Source organism: Antennarius striatus, chromosome 11, assembly GCF_040054535.1.
Source record: "Antennarius striatus isolate MH-2024 chromosome 11, ASM4005453v1, whole genome shotgun sequence".
NCBI lineage: Eukaryota > Metazoa > Chordata > Actinopteri > Lophiiformes > Antennariidae > Antennarius > Antennarius striatus.
The window spans coordinates 9,531,328-9,545,066 of record NC_090786.1 but is presented as its reverse complement, the minus strand read 5'-3'; the positions used below and the strand labels follow the sequence as shown (position 1 = coordinate 9,545,066).

General features: G+C 41.8%; 1 protein-coding gene across 8 annotated transcripts in view; it reads left to right on the top strand.

Moving 5' to 3' along the window:
- ebf3b (EBF transcription factor 3b) overlaps positions 1 to 10,284 on the top strand; it is a 67,765-nt gene extending 57,481 nt beyond the window's left edge. For 4 of the 8 annotated variants that reach the window (XM_068327220.1, XM_068327219.1, XM_068327218.1 and 1 more), the window contains exons 11-16: positions 436 to 524; positions 5,504 to 5,569; positions 5,796 to 5,967; positions 6,339 to 6,524; positions 6,951 to 7,040; positions 8,483 to 10,284. In XM_068327220.1, coding sequence (XP_068183321.1) covers positions 436 to 524; positions 5,504 to 5,569; positions 5,796 to 5,967; positions 6,339 to 6,524; positions 6,951 to 7,040; positions 8,483 to 8,514 — 635 coding nt within the window. In that variant the 3' untranslated portion in view covers positions 8,515 to 10,284. Of the gene's footprint in view, positions 1 to 435; positions 525 to 5,503; positions 5,570 to 5,795; positions 5,968 to 6,338; positions 6,525 to 6,950; positions 7,119 to 8,482 lie in introns of all 8 variants that reach the window. The other 4 variants (XM_068327215.1, XM_068327214.1, XM_068327213.1 and 1 more) reach the window with 1 other exon arrangement.
- Positions 10,285 to 13,739: the final 3,455 nt, after the last annotated feature.

Below are 13,739 nucleotides of genomic sequence, written 5' to 3'. Positions count from 1 at the left end.
TATTTGAGGGTGGGAGAGATTAATGGCTCCCCGGGATCTGCCGCCGTATTTCACGGGCCCAGTGTTGCAGTACAGTTGGTGCAGAAGGGTGAAATGACAGCAACTTACACTAGATCAATGTGTGGACAGCCTTTCACAGATTATTAAAGCTCTGTTAGATTAAAAGACCCCTGCTATGTAGTTTGCAGTAGTCAATATTCTCAAGCAGATAAAAAGGGGGAGGGTCCCTCAGAAGGATTCTCAGACTGATGTAAGTCATCATTGCTGTTAATGGAATAACATTTTGGTGACACGTGTGTCAGAGAAGACTGTGCGCTGGCTTTGTGAAATGACTTGTTTCTGTAAATTCCATCACCTTATATTTCTCACTTACTTCATAGTTGGTAAAAGTTGTGGGGGGGGAAAAAGCATCATCTCTCACTTCTTTTCTTTCAGCCCTGAATGAGCCGACCATCGACTATGGCTTCCAGAGGCTGCAGAAGGTCATCCCCAGACACCCCGGCGATCCTGAGAGGTTACCAAAGGTCAGCATGGTGGCACGAGACAGATACTAATGATTTAAAACCCCCTGAATGTGATAAATAAATAAAACAACATTACCATCAACGTGGAGTGCTTGTACTCCAAACCGTGAAAATTCTGCTTCACATGTGTGGCTTACCCTTTAACCAGCGTGGTAATGGCATTGGTCTTGTGTGTGGTGAGAGGCGTAAACTCTCTGTGTGGCAAAATACCTCAATCAGACGTTTTCCTCTCCAGTAGTCTGTGGAGATGGTAATCTGGTCAGAAACGACGTCTGCACCCTCATTACCCCACTCATGTTTTCCTTTCATTTTCTGCAGCTCGATTTGGTTTAATCTTTTGTTTACAGAACCCTGTGCCGTAAAGCCTTTCGTTTTACTGCGGCTAATAGACAAAGACCGCATGTTATTATGTTTTGGCTTTCTTATTGTTTTCTTTTGAACCTGGAGTGAAGGAGCTGAAAGTCGCATCGGTTTTCCACACACCAGTGTGACACATGAATAGGCGATCACGTTGAAAGAGAAGGTCCTCAAGTTTCTTTTCTTTTTCCCTCTTATGATGAAGCTCTTTGATGCTTATACTCCCTTTGATTCATATACTCATTCCATTTGCTGTTGATATAATCTATGTGTGCTTCTTCTAATTAGTACCCTGTCAGTAACCATTTCGGTGACTGACGTTCCAGATATGTCAAGTGTAATAATATGACTGATTAGTACATTCACAACCCCTTGACATGTAGTAAAGCGGTGGCCACCTCGGCGTTTTAATAATACTGTAAAACCTTTAAAGACCTTATCTATTAAATCCCAGCATGCAACACAGCAATATCATTAACGTCCAATGGACAATTTAATAAGGAACAGCCTGTGTGGAAGCTATAGATGTTTGACCAAGGCGATGTGGAGAAAAGGAACATCACAGCAAGTCCCTGGTTCAGTATATGAAGTGTTTCAATTAGACTTGGTCCCTGTGGAGGCAGGATACAACACTCAGACATGAAATGTTACTCTAATTTTGACTGTAAACGTAGACCAAAAGGTAAAGTACAGTTACCTTTAATATCCACATGGCTTTTTTGTATCTCTGCAGGCTCCACTGGTCAATCTAGCTGCAATTTTTCCAATTTTAGAAAGTCACAGTGTCGCTTTGAAGCCCGCATCTTTTGAACAAAGAGACCATGGGTGTTAAACCCAATTTTACTGCGGAGAAACCTTCTTTACTTGAATAAAAAGAAAAAAAGAAAAAACACAAACCAAACAAACAAACAAGCAAAAAAACCCGTTGTTGGTTGTTAGACAGGTTTTGACACCGAACCCAAGATTAGTTTCCTGGCTGTGCGTATTCTAATATAGCAAGGTCTCCCAGCCTTTGCATGAAACAATCACGGAGTGAGATGAAACCCTGCACTTCCAATAAACAACATAAATATTTGATTTGCTCTCTAATGGACCCAAATATGGGGTTCAGGGGGCATGTAAATGATCCCACCAAGTGATTCGTCATTGTTAAGCTTGCCATCTGAGGGTCAGCTTTCGGGGTCAAAAGCACATTCCCAATAAAACAGCCCACGGCAGACTGAGGCTGGCATGTACTTTTGGAATGAGAACAGAAACAGCATATAGAGAACAGCTATTACAGGGTGCAGGTGAGGCAGGGAGACTCTATAAAAAGAAGATAAAGCTGGAGGACGCGCGGTGTGCATTAGCAGAAAGGCAAATCGACACCAAGCCCACTCACCGCCTCTATACCCCCCACCCCTCCACCCCCCATGACTTCACCCTCCAGTTGATAATATTACTGCGCTATATTGATTTCCACCAGCCTTCTCCCTGGGACCAGTAAGACACGTGGTAATTGTAAGGAGACAGAAAGCCAATATGGGAGTGCTCATGGATAGCATGGGATGCACGCTAATATTGTTGCTACACAGAGAAAAAAAGGGGGAAGCTGCCTCTGATTGAAGTTTACCTCGTAATTCTAAGACAACATCGCAGATGACAGTCTGACCCTGTGGGAGGAGTGAAGATATAAAAATTCAATGCAAAGTCCAGGGTGAATATGAAAGTAATAAGTGTGAGCAGTCAAGTGATGAGAAAGGAGATTGGTTTGCGGGCATCGCGTTAAGTGAAGAGAGACTTTGGAATTCACCCTCCTTTTTAAGATCTTGTTATAAAACAATTTTCTATTCATAATATAAAAAAGACAATTTATAATACCATTTTGTGCCCTCTGGCAGTAATGGACAAATAGACTGGATATCACATTATATCACACTCAATTTCTCCCTTCTGTAACAAATTAGATTCATTATGAAATTAAAAGTGGAAACTCAATATTGTTTTATTATTAAGCTGATTGCTTTGGATTCTTTTCTTTCCTCCCAAAATGAGCATAAGCCCATTCTTTTCCAATTCTTTGTGTAATCCACAAGGAGAAAATATTACAAATGTGTTCATGTCAAGCAATTACCCATGTATTTAAATGAATCTCTCTTCCTGTGCTCTTTGAAGTACCTTCATCTAATGGCCCTGCGCTTCTAAATGCATTCATTACCTCAGGCTAGAGCTAACAGAGTAATTGCCTTACAGTTTTATAATGGCATTAGCACTTGGAGCTACATAACCTAGGCCCTCTTTTATTAACTGTGATAATATAAATACAACATCCATGTTAATCTACTGCTTGAAGGATGGCACACAGACTGATTTAGACCCAGTCTCCTCATTGTTAGATTTTTTTTTTTTTTTTTTACAACACATTTGTTACGGCTCCCTCTCATTTTTCCCCTGCCTAAACAGAAAACGGCTTGGAAATCTTGGGCGATCTGTCATCTGAGCAGGCCCATTTGAACAGTTGTTGAACATGGGATCTCTGCGCAAACTAAGGCAAACAATAGCATGAATCTGTCACGCATTTGTCACAGAACAACAGAAATCATTTGAGGCCTTTAATTGTTTCAATTTAACATGGCGTGTTCTGATATGTCTCCATGACAAGAAAGCCAATTATACTTATGCTGAAGTAGTATTGAGATTTACATGGAAATGCCCTCAGAACGCTATTCCGTGTTAATCGTATTCACAGCGTGAGCTGATACGCATGAAAGCACCTTGTCAGAAGAAAACAAACTTCTTCCTTGATTGGGTGCAGCACTTCTCATCATCCTCGGATATGACTAGGTAGCCACTTAAGCATAGCCTTGCGAGTCAGCTTGGTTAGTTAAGACACCACGCAGTAAACGACAGATTAAGGATGAGAGGCAATATCGTTTTCTCTCCTCCTTTTTCCAAGCTGTCCTTATGTCACTGCTGCAAAGTACCATATGGACAAGGAGGGAGAGGACGTTTTACAGAGAATGAAACATTGCCTGTGATCGCGACAGTCTTAATTGCTTTAATTGTTGTTTAAAATTGCGAGCCATGTAGGAGATCTTGAAATATGATAGAATAGATTATTGGTAATTATTAACTGCAGACAAAAAGAAAGAAAACCACTTTATCTCACTCAGCAAGAGAGAGAGAAATCTGTTCTGGCTGATGAGAACACATCAAGACAGCTGGTCCTCTCATTTAGTCTACCTGCCTCACGACAACCATAATTCTTTATTTGTATGCAAACTAGATGCATGCAACGTTGAGCATACACACCAATTTCAGAGGTAAATGTCCATTTTAAGAGCCAACCATCCGGTAACTTGGGGTGGATTAAGCGATATGTTTCTATAAGAGAGCATGGCATATGCTGGAAGTGGCTTCTACAGTGATTCATCTTGATAAATCAAGAACTGTGGTAGATATGCTCCTCAGGATGAAAGGGCCCCATACACACACTCCGTACACACTACATACATTGTGCTTTGGAAATGCAGGCCAAGTCTTGGAGGCCGCTGTTTGAAGGCGTGAAGGCTGTGTTTACATTCATTTACGGCAGCTGCCGTCTTAATCTCACACTGCTATTGCCAAGTGATGGAACACTTCAGACAAATTACCAAGGCCCGCAAAAGAAAACACAGCAAATGTGGGAAGAAAACAAGCGCCATCTGAGATGTTTCTGGTGACAGATTTGCATTGCTTTTAACCAGGGTTCTAACAGCACAGTCGACAAATCTCTGCTCTACAGCAGGTGACAACAAGCAAGCATTTTAAAAACACACGCAACAGCCATGTCTGCAACTTGCCTTTGTCAGATTAAATGCACTCTAAAAGGAGAAGAGGGTTTTCATAGAACGTATTGCCTTCTGTATTATAGAAAACAAAGAGAGCAGTCTGGTTGCTTGAGAGGGATTTAATTGTAAGTGCTGAATTCAAAGAGCAGATAAAGACACACAAACGGGCCAAACCCCACCTTGCTGAAAGCCTAAAACAGAATGGGGGGAACGGGATCCGCGGCCAACTCATTTTCAGTGTTAAGAGCCAAAGCAACACAGCTAATCCGCATTGTCAAGCGGGGGCAAGCATGCAGACATGGATAAGACCACATCCTGAGCATCCGTGTCCCCAAGGCACAAGCACCCAGCTCTTCCTGGATGGGAAGTCATTTGTGAAGTCCTTTGCAACAGCCAGTCAAAGAGGTTAATTGAAAAATTCCTTAATGTCATTACAACAGAACTAGATTAACCCAGAGCTAATTCACTTTATTGTTCTGAAGAGAGGGGACTCGGCACTGAACTCCAGAGCAAACGTGAAGCCCAGAATCAGGGGTGAGGTGTTGTTTTTAAAGGACCATGCCAGTTTAATTAAGATAGGGAACATTATTCACTGCTCTGCATGGTTGGAAGGAGCACAGTGGTACGAATGCAGTCACGGTGCCTCTTAAATCAACTACTTTATTTAGTGGTTGATTATGTTAACATTTCTGAAGCTCTCACAACCCTGATGAGTAATGTTGTTTCGGATTTTGTTTGTTACTGTGCTGCTGAGGTCTCAAACACAACCTTCGTGGGTCTTAACATTTCCTAACGTCCTGTTTTCCTCATCAGGAGGTGTTACTGAAGAGGGCGGCCGACCTCGTTGAAGCCCTGTATGGAATGCCCCACAACAATCAGGTTCGTATTCGAGCAGCTGCTTTAGCATGCTGAACCATTGAAAATTTACTGAATCACCAAAGGGTATTTTCACCACTATATCTGGAACAACGCAGGCCGCATGTGTTTACCATATAGCCGACAACGATGTATCAAAGCAAAGCACAGTTATATATATATAAATATATATTTAAAAAAAAAAAAAAAACAGAAATAACAAAACCTCTGCCTTTTCTGCACTTCTCAGGAGATCATTCTGAAGAGGGCAGCTGACATCGCAGAGGCCCTGTACAGTGTTCCCCGCAACCACAACCAGATCCCCTCTCTCGCTAACACAGCCTCCCACGGCATGATGGGAGTCAACTCCTTCAGCAGCCAGCTAGCAGTCAATGTGTCTGAGTCACAAGGGAATGACCAAGGTAGCGTACGTGATTTAGAATATGGCTCCATAAGTCAGTGGTTCTCAGAAGTGGGGTCCAGGGACCCACATGGGGTCCTTGTGGGGATTCCTGGCGGTTTTATACAAAAAAAAGATGAATAGTTATAAGTTTTCACTCATTTTTCTCCACATTAAAATGATTAAAAATGTCAATTTTTTAATTCTATTCCCATGGCCACCTATAATGTAGGAAGTTCCAATTAAGAGCTAATGTTCTATTATTAAACTAGCGCTGATGTGCTGATATAAAAAGATGTAATTCCAGTAATCAGTCAACATTTCCCAGGTAAATAGCGCACCAAAAAAAGAAGAAAAAAAAAATGAACAAATTTACCTATGTTCGTTATTCAGTGGGCTACAGCCGGAACACCAGCAGCGTGTCCCCCCGGGGCTATATCTCCAGCAGCACCCCACAGCAGTCGAGCTACAACACCGTCAGCAACAGCATGAATGGCTACGGCAATGCCGGTATGAACCTGGGAGTGCCAAGCTCCCCCGGATTCCTCAACGGATCCTCTGCCAACTCCCCATATGGAAGTGAGTAGCTTGCCACCATCGAACGGTGTAGTAGCACTAAGCTGCCGCTGATTTAATTCCAGCTCCCACGTTCGTTTTCTCTTCACTATGAATCACTTCTGACAGGGTTATAACGTTATTGATGGTGATAATATATTACTGTTCATTCACGGAAGCTTTTCTAGCCTTCGTGCTTCAGAGAACACACAGCAGACTAGAAGAAACACTCATTTTTATGTGTATTTCACCATGTGCCACCTATGTTTGTTCAACCGGACAAGATGTTGATGGTAGGGGCCTGTGAGTACTGATCGTGTATCCCCCCCTGGCAGTAATACTATCCTCGCCTTACCTTAACTGCCCTCTCCCTCTCCGCCACTACTCACAGCACGTTCTCACTCTCTCCTTTCCTACCTCCCCTCCTTCTCCCCCCTATCGTCTCCGCAGTTAAACAAAAGAGCGCCTTCGCCCCTGTGGTCCGACCCCAGGCCTCCCCACCCCCCTCCTGCACCAGCGCCAACGGCAACGGACTGCAAGGTGAGCCCCCCTCACCCCCTCATCCCTTCCCTACGGACTACTGGTCAGATACCGCTGCTCAGGCCTCTGTCCGGTTTGGTGAGGGATTAATCATTACAAATATATGCATTTTGACAGGCCAATTTACACCTTTCAGTTCACACTCACACACTCACATAGAGCACATCACCACACACACACACACACACACACACACACACACACACACACACACACACACACACACACACACACACACACACACACACACACACACAAACATACACACACACACACACATCCCGTAAGCGCAGCGCAGAATTGCGGCGTCACATCCGCGCCAAAGTACACGCAAACATACGTCCTCGTTGCCCTTCTTTACTAATGATCCCCTCCGATGCTGCAGGAATACACCTTACAAAGAATTGTTTTCGTAATTATGTTTATTGTGTTTTGTGCACGTGTCACGACCAACATGATTGCTTTGAGAACAAGCTTAGCTGTAGTGTGTGCCCCAAGATTAATAACATTGGGCTTAATGAAGTGGGAAATTAAAGTTCATCTTGCTACACGTTCATACTTATTAATACATGTTGTGCAGAAATTAATGAGCAATGCCTTGCCATCATCTGTGCTGGCAAACTTAAAAGCATTTCAACCATGACTCTACAAATATACTCAGAGCAATATAATGATATATCATCACAGCACTTCACTAGTCACCTAATTGTTAAAACGTGTGAAAATACTGAATATATAAACTGGCAGGGTGAGGTACAGTTGCTAATGATATCCAAAGCAGATGGTCTTGATAAAATAAGGGAAGCTACATTTGATCTTGCCTAATCTCTCTTCGATAATGACACAGAGGCAAGACTTAGTTAACGGGGGGGAAATGTGGGAGTAATGCAGCGCGCAGCGCCGGAGAGTCGCAGGATAAAGAGACGAGAGGAGGAAAAAGAGCAATAGAAGGAATCTGAGGGGAGTCTGAGGAGCGTCTAGTGCTGTAACATTGTGGCATTGTGGGAAGTCACCGTGTTGTTGCTCCGCCGTCACCACGGCCGTGTCTCCTGGGAGTCTGGGCCACTGTTTGCCATTACCCCAACGCCAGGAGAAATATCACACATAGCAAGACTGGCATGCTGGGGGCTGAAATGTCAGAGCAGGAGGGAGGTTTTCAAACTCTCCTTGTTAGGAGGATGCGCAACGGCAGGCTGGTGGACACGGCAAACACTCCCAGGCACAAACGCAAACAGGCGCGAGAAGGTGCACAGTCACACAGTCGTACAGAGTCAGATGGCTGGAATCACGCGCGCGCGCGCACGCACACACACACACACACACACACACACACACACACACACACACACACACACATGATTTTAACAAGTTTTCTAATTTATATCCAATTTTGTTTTAACAGAATGAACTAATCTTCTTCTTCCTGTCTTTGTTTATTCCAGCCATGTCCGGCCTGGTTGTCCCTCCAATGTAAATGCACTTTCATCTCAAACACCAGTCTACACACTACCACTTCATAGGACACCCCATCAGCACACAGCAAAACGCTGATGTAATGTATAGTCAACCGCTTATTCTGTTTTAAACATAAAGAAGAAAAAAAAAAGAAAAGAAAGAAAAGACATTCTTTTAAATGACTTTCGCGAAAAACCTGCGAAGAAAGGATTTCATGAGGAACAATATTTTTTCTGTGGGGTTTTTTTTTTTGTCCCCCCCCCCCCCATTTTACCACCCTCAAACAGAACACAGGAAGATGAAGGGTTTATTTTGTATACCTTGTCGGGTTGCGCTTTGGCCTTGGATATATCCAATCAACCACACATTTAAAACTGGAAGGGACTCTGTGGACTCACCATCTGGTTGTAAAGTAGAAACACTGATGTACAGTACATTTGCCAACGAACTTCAGAAGTTGTTTTTCTGTTTCAACTCTCTTTTAATAGATTCACAACAGTTGTGTGTCTTTATAATGTGACTTTTTTGTATTTTTATGTGTGAGAAAAATTACACAGGGGCCAAGACAGTTTGAATTTCAACTGGAAAATATATGAGATATATAATGTAGAAAATTCAGCATAAAAGTACAACACATAGAAGTAAAATGGGCGGGGCTGGGTGGGTAAAGGTGTATCGAGTTTCATTCCTGCGTTTTAAATTAAATTTTGTAATTTATTGTAGCTAGAATTCATCTTCAAAAGTTAAAAAAAAAAAAGTCCTCTTTGATTCAACAAGCACACTGACATGTACAAAACACTGCTCTGTTGATGAATATGATGTACTTCCATGTCTAGAGCTTCCTTTTAAGCAAGTGTGTTTTGCCATGTTTTTCAACTTTTTTGCTAGCACTGTATATTAATGCATTCCTAGGCTACTGTGAAGTCTGTTTCTTGTTGATGAGGAGCAGTCTCCCCCTTCTAGCTCCAACTCCCTTATGTGTTTTATATGTGGTTAAAAATGGTAGACTATTGTGATATTGCCAAACTTGTGCTAAATATTTATACATCTGTCTTTTTCATGTTCTTTTAGATCAGCAAAAACATTAAAAAAAACAAAATTAAAACCCATTGAGAATGTAGGAGTATAGTAGTTCATTGTCATATTTCTGTTCAAATACACACTTGCGCTCACTGAGGGAAATTTTGTAACATATCAACTATAAATAATGTATTTATCTCTGAAATTTTGTATATTGCTTTTCATTATGTATGTATTAATCGTCATGCCCTTAATATAGTGATGCAGCACAGATAATTCAGCCAAGAACTGTTGCCTTCATTTGTTTTCTTTTTGTATTTGATGAAATGCAATGTGCATATATTTCATGTGTATCCTCAAAAATTTGTGTTACTCCGTCAAGACTCTCTGTCCATTTTTTTAAAGGGGAAGTCAAACTTCATTGTTTATTTTTATATTGATTTTAAATTATCTATACAGACCATTTTGGAGAAAACTTTGTTGGTTGTATTGTCAAATAAATTGTTTGTGACCCATATGATAGTTGTTAAGATCCAATAGAGACTAATGTGCATGAGGGACAACCTTGGAGATAAAAAAAACACTCCATTTGTGGTTGTATTTTTTTCTGTTTTGTAGAATGTATAGAAGTCATTTTTACTCACCACTTATGACTCTGCCACATAGCTTACATGTGTTTACAGGGAAGGAAATTTAAAAATGTCAACATTTGGAATGGAAACAGAAATGAATAAGTGATGTTTTATTAAAATTTTCAGTAAAAACACAATAGCTCCTCAACTGTTGACTTCTTCAGTCTTAAGAACAGTTTGGCCGGCAGACCAACTAATAATCAGGACAGAAAAGAACAACAGAAGAAAACTTCTGAGGATAAACCTGATTCATCCCATTTTAGTGAACTTTACCTTAGAGAAAATTGTTTGAAACCTTTGGAAAAAGTGTTACATCCATGACAAATTAAAATTGTTTTTATCTCAATTTCTTCAAGCAAAGCACAATGGCATTGTGACATATTTCTTCTGGTCTTTGTATCAGCACATCATGCATCTGTGGTACTCCAAAGGCTCATTGCAGTCATAAACAGTGCAAGCTTTTTATTCAAAGCACCCCAAATGGGGCTCATTCAAATCCCTCATTTCATTGCATTAAGCCACCTAGTTAATAAAGAATCAATACATTGAAAGAGCAAGGTTATCCTTTGTCTATAAGGACTGGTATCGTTTTGAACTTCTTATAGTTTGTGCATTGAAAGGGGGGCCACTGTGAAATCTATACTCATCAAGTGGGTCAAACAGAAGGATAAAAGTGTTCGAGGGAAGAACAGTGGTTCTCCTTAAAAACAACTGAGCATCTTATCTGGCATCCTGAGTGGTTGCGGAGAGCAGGTCACAAAATGTCAATTTCTCATCAAGGCAACATTGTCCGAGGCCACCTCTGCCTTTAATGCACAATTAAACGAGAGCAACCTGAGTGGCAATCAGCATATCACAGCTTATTATGTCAGCCGGCATGCGGAGATCTGGCGGCACGGAGAGATAGTTGAAGAGGTGCTGATAGCGTGGTGGACGGATACGCTCAAAAGAGCGATTTAATTTTCAGCTGCGATCGCCTGGTGCTTCAAATCATTCCCCCGATAGTCCAATGTGTCTGATAACAATAGCCACACATCTGCTTCCTGACATTGCATTATCTGTTTCAGATACACATACACTGGTTCAGATCAATCGCCTTGCTTACAGCTGTCTCTATTATTCAAAAGGCAAAATATTGTACAAACTGTATTTTTATTTAGTCTACAATGTCCAATAAATGAAACCAAGGGAAATGTCTCATCGCAGATATAATCACCAACTGAGGGGGGAAAAAAAGACACAAATAACAAACCTAAGGGTGAAAGTGCAATCGCAAAAATGAGAAGTTTGCTTAGTAGTCGGCAGTTTTACTGGCCGGCAGGCCGGAGGTACAGTGGTATTGTCTCAGCAGGTTTCTCTGTACCCAACAACCAGCCGCTAGCTCTGCCATGCCACTCAATCATCGTGAGAGCCTCTTTATTGGAGAACTCTAATGGCCACCCTCCACCATGATCTTAATGTGTGCATTAAATATTTATAAATCCTGGGTCAATAATGCCCCATAACCAGAGCCTGACAGACCCCCACCATACCATTTGGCTGCCTCCCTCTCAAACACAGGCAAAGGTCACGGGGTCATGCAATCAAAAGAGAGCGAGGCTCGCCACATCCATATGTTGCCACTCTTATCAAGACTTTCCTCAGTACTGGTTATCTGTCAAAGGAAAGAAATATTGAAAGCAATATCGATCTTAACTAGCCTTGTGTTGCCAAGGGCCACGTTTCAAACATCTGCTTGTGCATTGTTATAAAAAAAAAACCTCTCAATAATATAAGCGGTAATATTGAAAATCTCTGTGCTGCTGGATGCCTAGGCGCGCTGAATAACCTTGTTCTTAACAAGCATTGCTGCAAGATTTTTAAAAGTTGATACATGCACTGACTATTTCTTAATTAGCGCAACCTGGCATCTACACGGGTGACTCAGTTGCTTGACGTGAACACAGCCGGGCTGCACTCCCGTGCTGTTCAGGTGAAAGATTGCGCTCTGGTGATAGCGCACACAAAGACTGGCCAGACAATGAGGCAGTCAATGGAGAGCTCCAGGTGAAAAAAAGCCACAATGGCCGTGCATGCTGGGAATTGGGGTGGATGATATAAAGGAATGAAACCTTCATTGAGGCCATGGAGGACATACATTCAGAAAAGAGGTTTTGTTTGCTCTTTATCAATCTGCTGTTCCCCATGAGAAAAAAACAATTCAAACTGACCTTAAAAAGAGAATATTACCTTACGCATCCACTCCCTCTGTAAGGGGCTTACACTTTTACCTCTAATGGAGGCTGATTTGGATACATTTGTGCCAACATGTGTGCACCATGGAAACAAACCTAAACTTAAGGTGGATGACTTCTCTGCTCATTGGAAGGTGCCGAGGAGTACTTTTTACAGATTTGCTCCCGGACAGACAGGATTTGTGTAACTGCTGAGTGATGCATTCTGCAAAAGAAAAGTAACTCTGGTGAAGTTTGGGATAGTGTTGCTGTTCGTACAAAACGCATTCTTTTAGGTTTGCCATGACAGTGATCAAAAACCAGGAACCTGACCTTTTTTTGGAATTATTCCACATTGTAATCAAAACAGAGAATTTGACCCCTTTTTATTAAACAGTCCCACATTAATGCAGCGTCTTGTCTGTGAACCCGTACATCAGATAAGACAACGCTCCCCCCCGCTACTGTACACTGGGAATCAGCCGCGCAAGGAAAACTCCACATCTCGGAAAGATTTCCACTTCACTCACTGCAGTCAAGGAGGATGAGCAAAGTATCCCAGTGCTTCAATATCCATTAAACTTGTATTTGGGTGTCATCTTGATACTTCATCAATGTTTCAGTGCATTTCAAATCCACAAATGCAAGATTTAGCTCTGGTAGAAATGTAGTATTTATCGTACTTTCCTTCTATAAAAGTTGCTTACTCAAAAAAAAAATAAAAAAAATTACGCTGTAGAGATAGCCTGGTCAGGGGATGTTAGGCTATGGTGATAAAATAATATCACTTGAACTGTATTTTCTACCAAAGTCTCAACAACATAGAGCTCCTTTCAAAGTACCCCTCTGTACTGCTTTGTCCAGTAGTTCTGGATATGATATCATCTATTAATAATGTATTGGGAATGGATTACATAAAAAGGGACCAGAAATAACATCCAATATTCATGCCCCCTGAGCTTGACTGTGTCCAATCCGTTTGGCCCATAAAACCTTAGCCCCATTTCCATATCCGCTGTGGGTCACGACAGGTCTGCCTCACAAAGGCGTACAGAACAGCTCAACTCAGGAAAAGGGCAGTAAAAATCGGGTGGATTTCTGAACCCTTATGAAACAGCCCCCCTTTGGAAAAAAAAAAAAATGAAAAAGCCCTTTTCCTATTTCAGCGCCTGTGAAAAACCTGGTACTGTATTTCCCTCTTTAATTGTGCCACTTGAGAAATTGACGTGCCTCTGAAACATGGCATGAATCTCACAGTTATTGCAGTTCCCTTGGCAGGGAATGTTGATACAACATCTGCATGCTATAGAAAGTAATGGAAGTAGCAGAGGTGGCAGCTGCAACTCTACAGGAAGTGTGCCATTTTCAGGCAGTGCTGC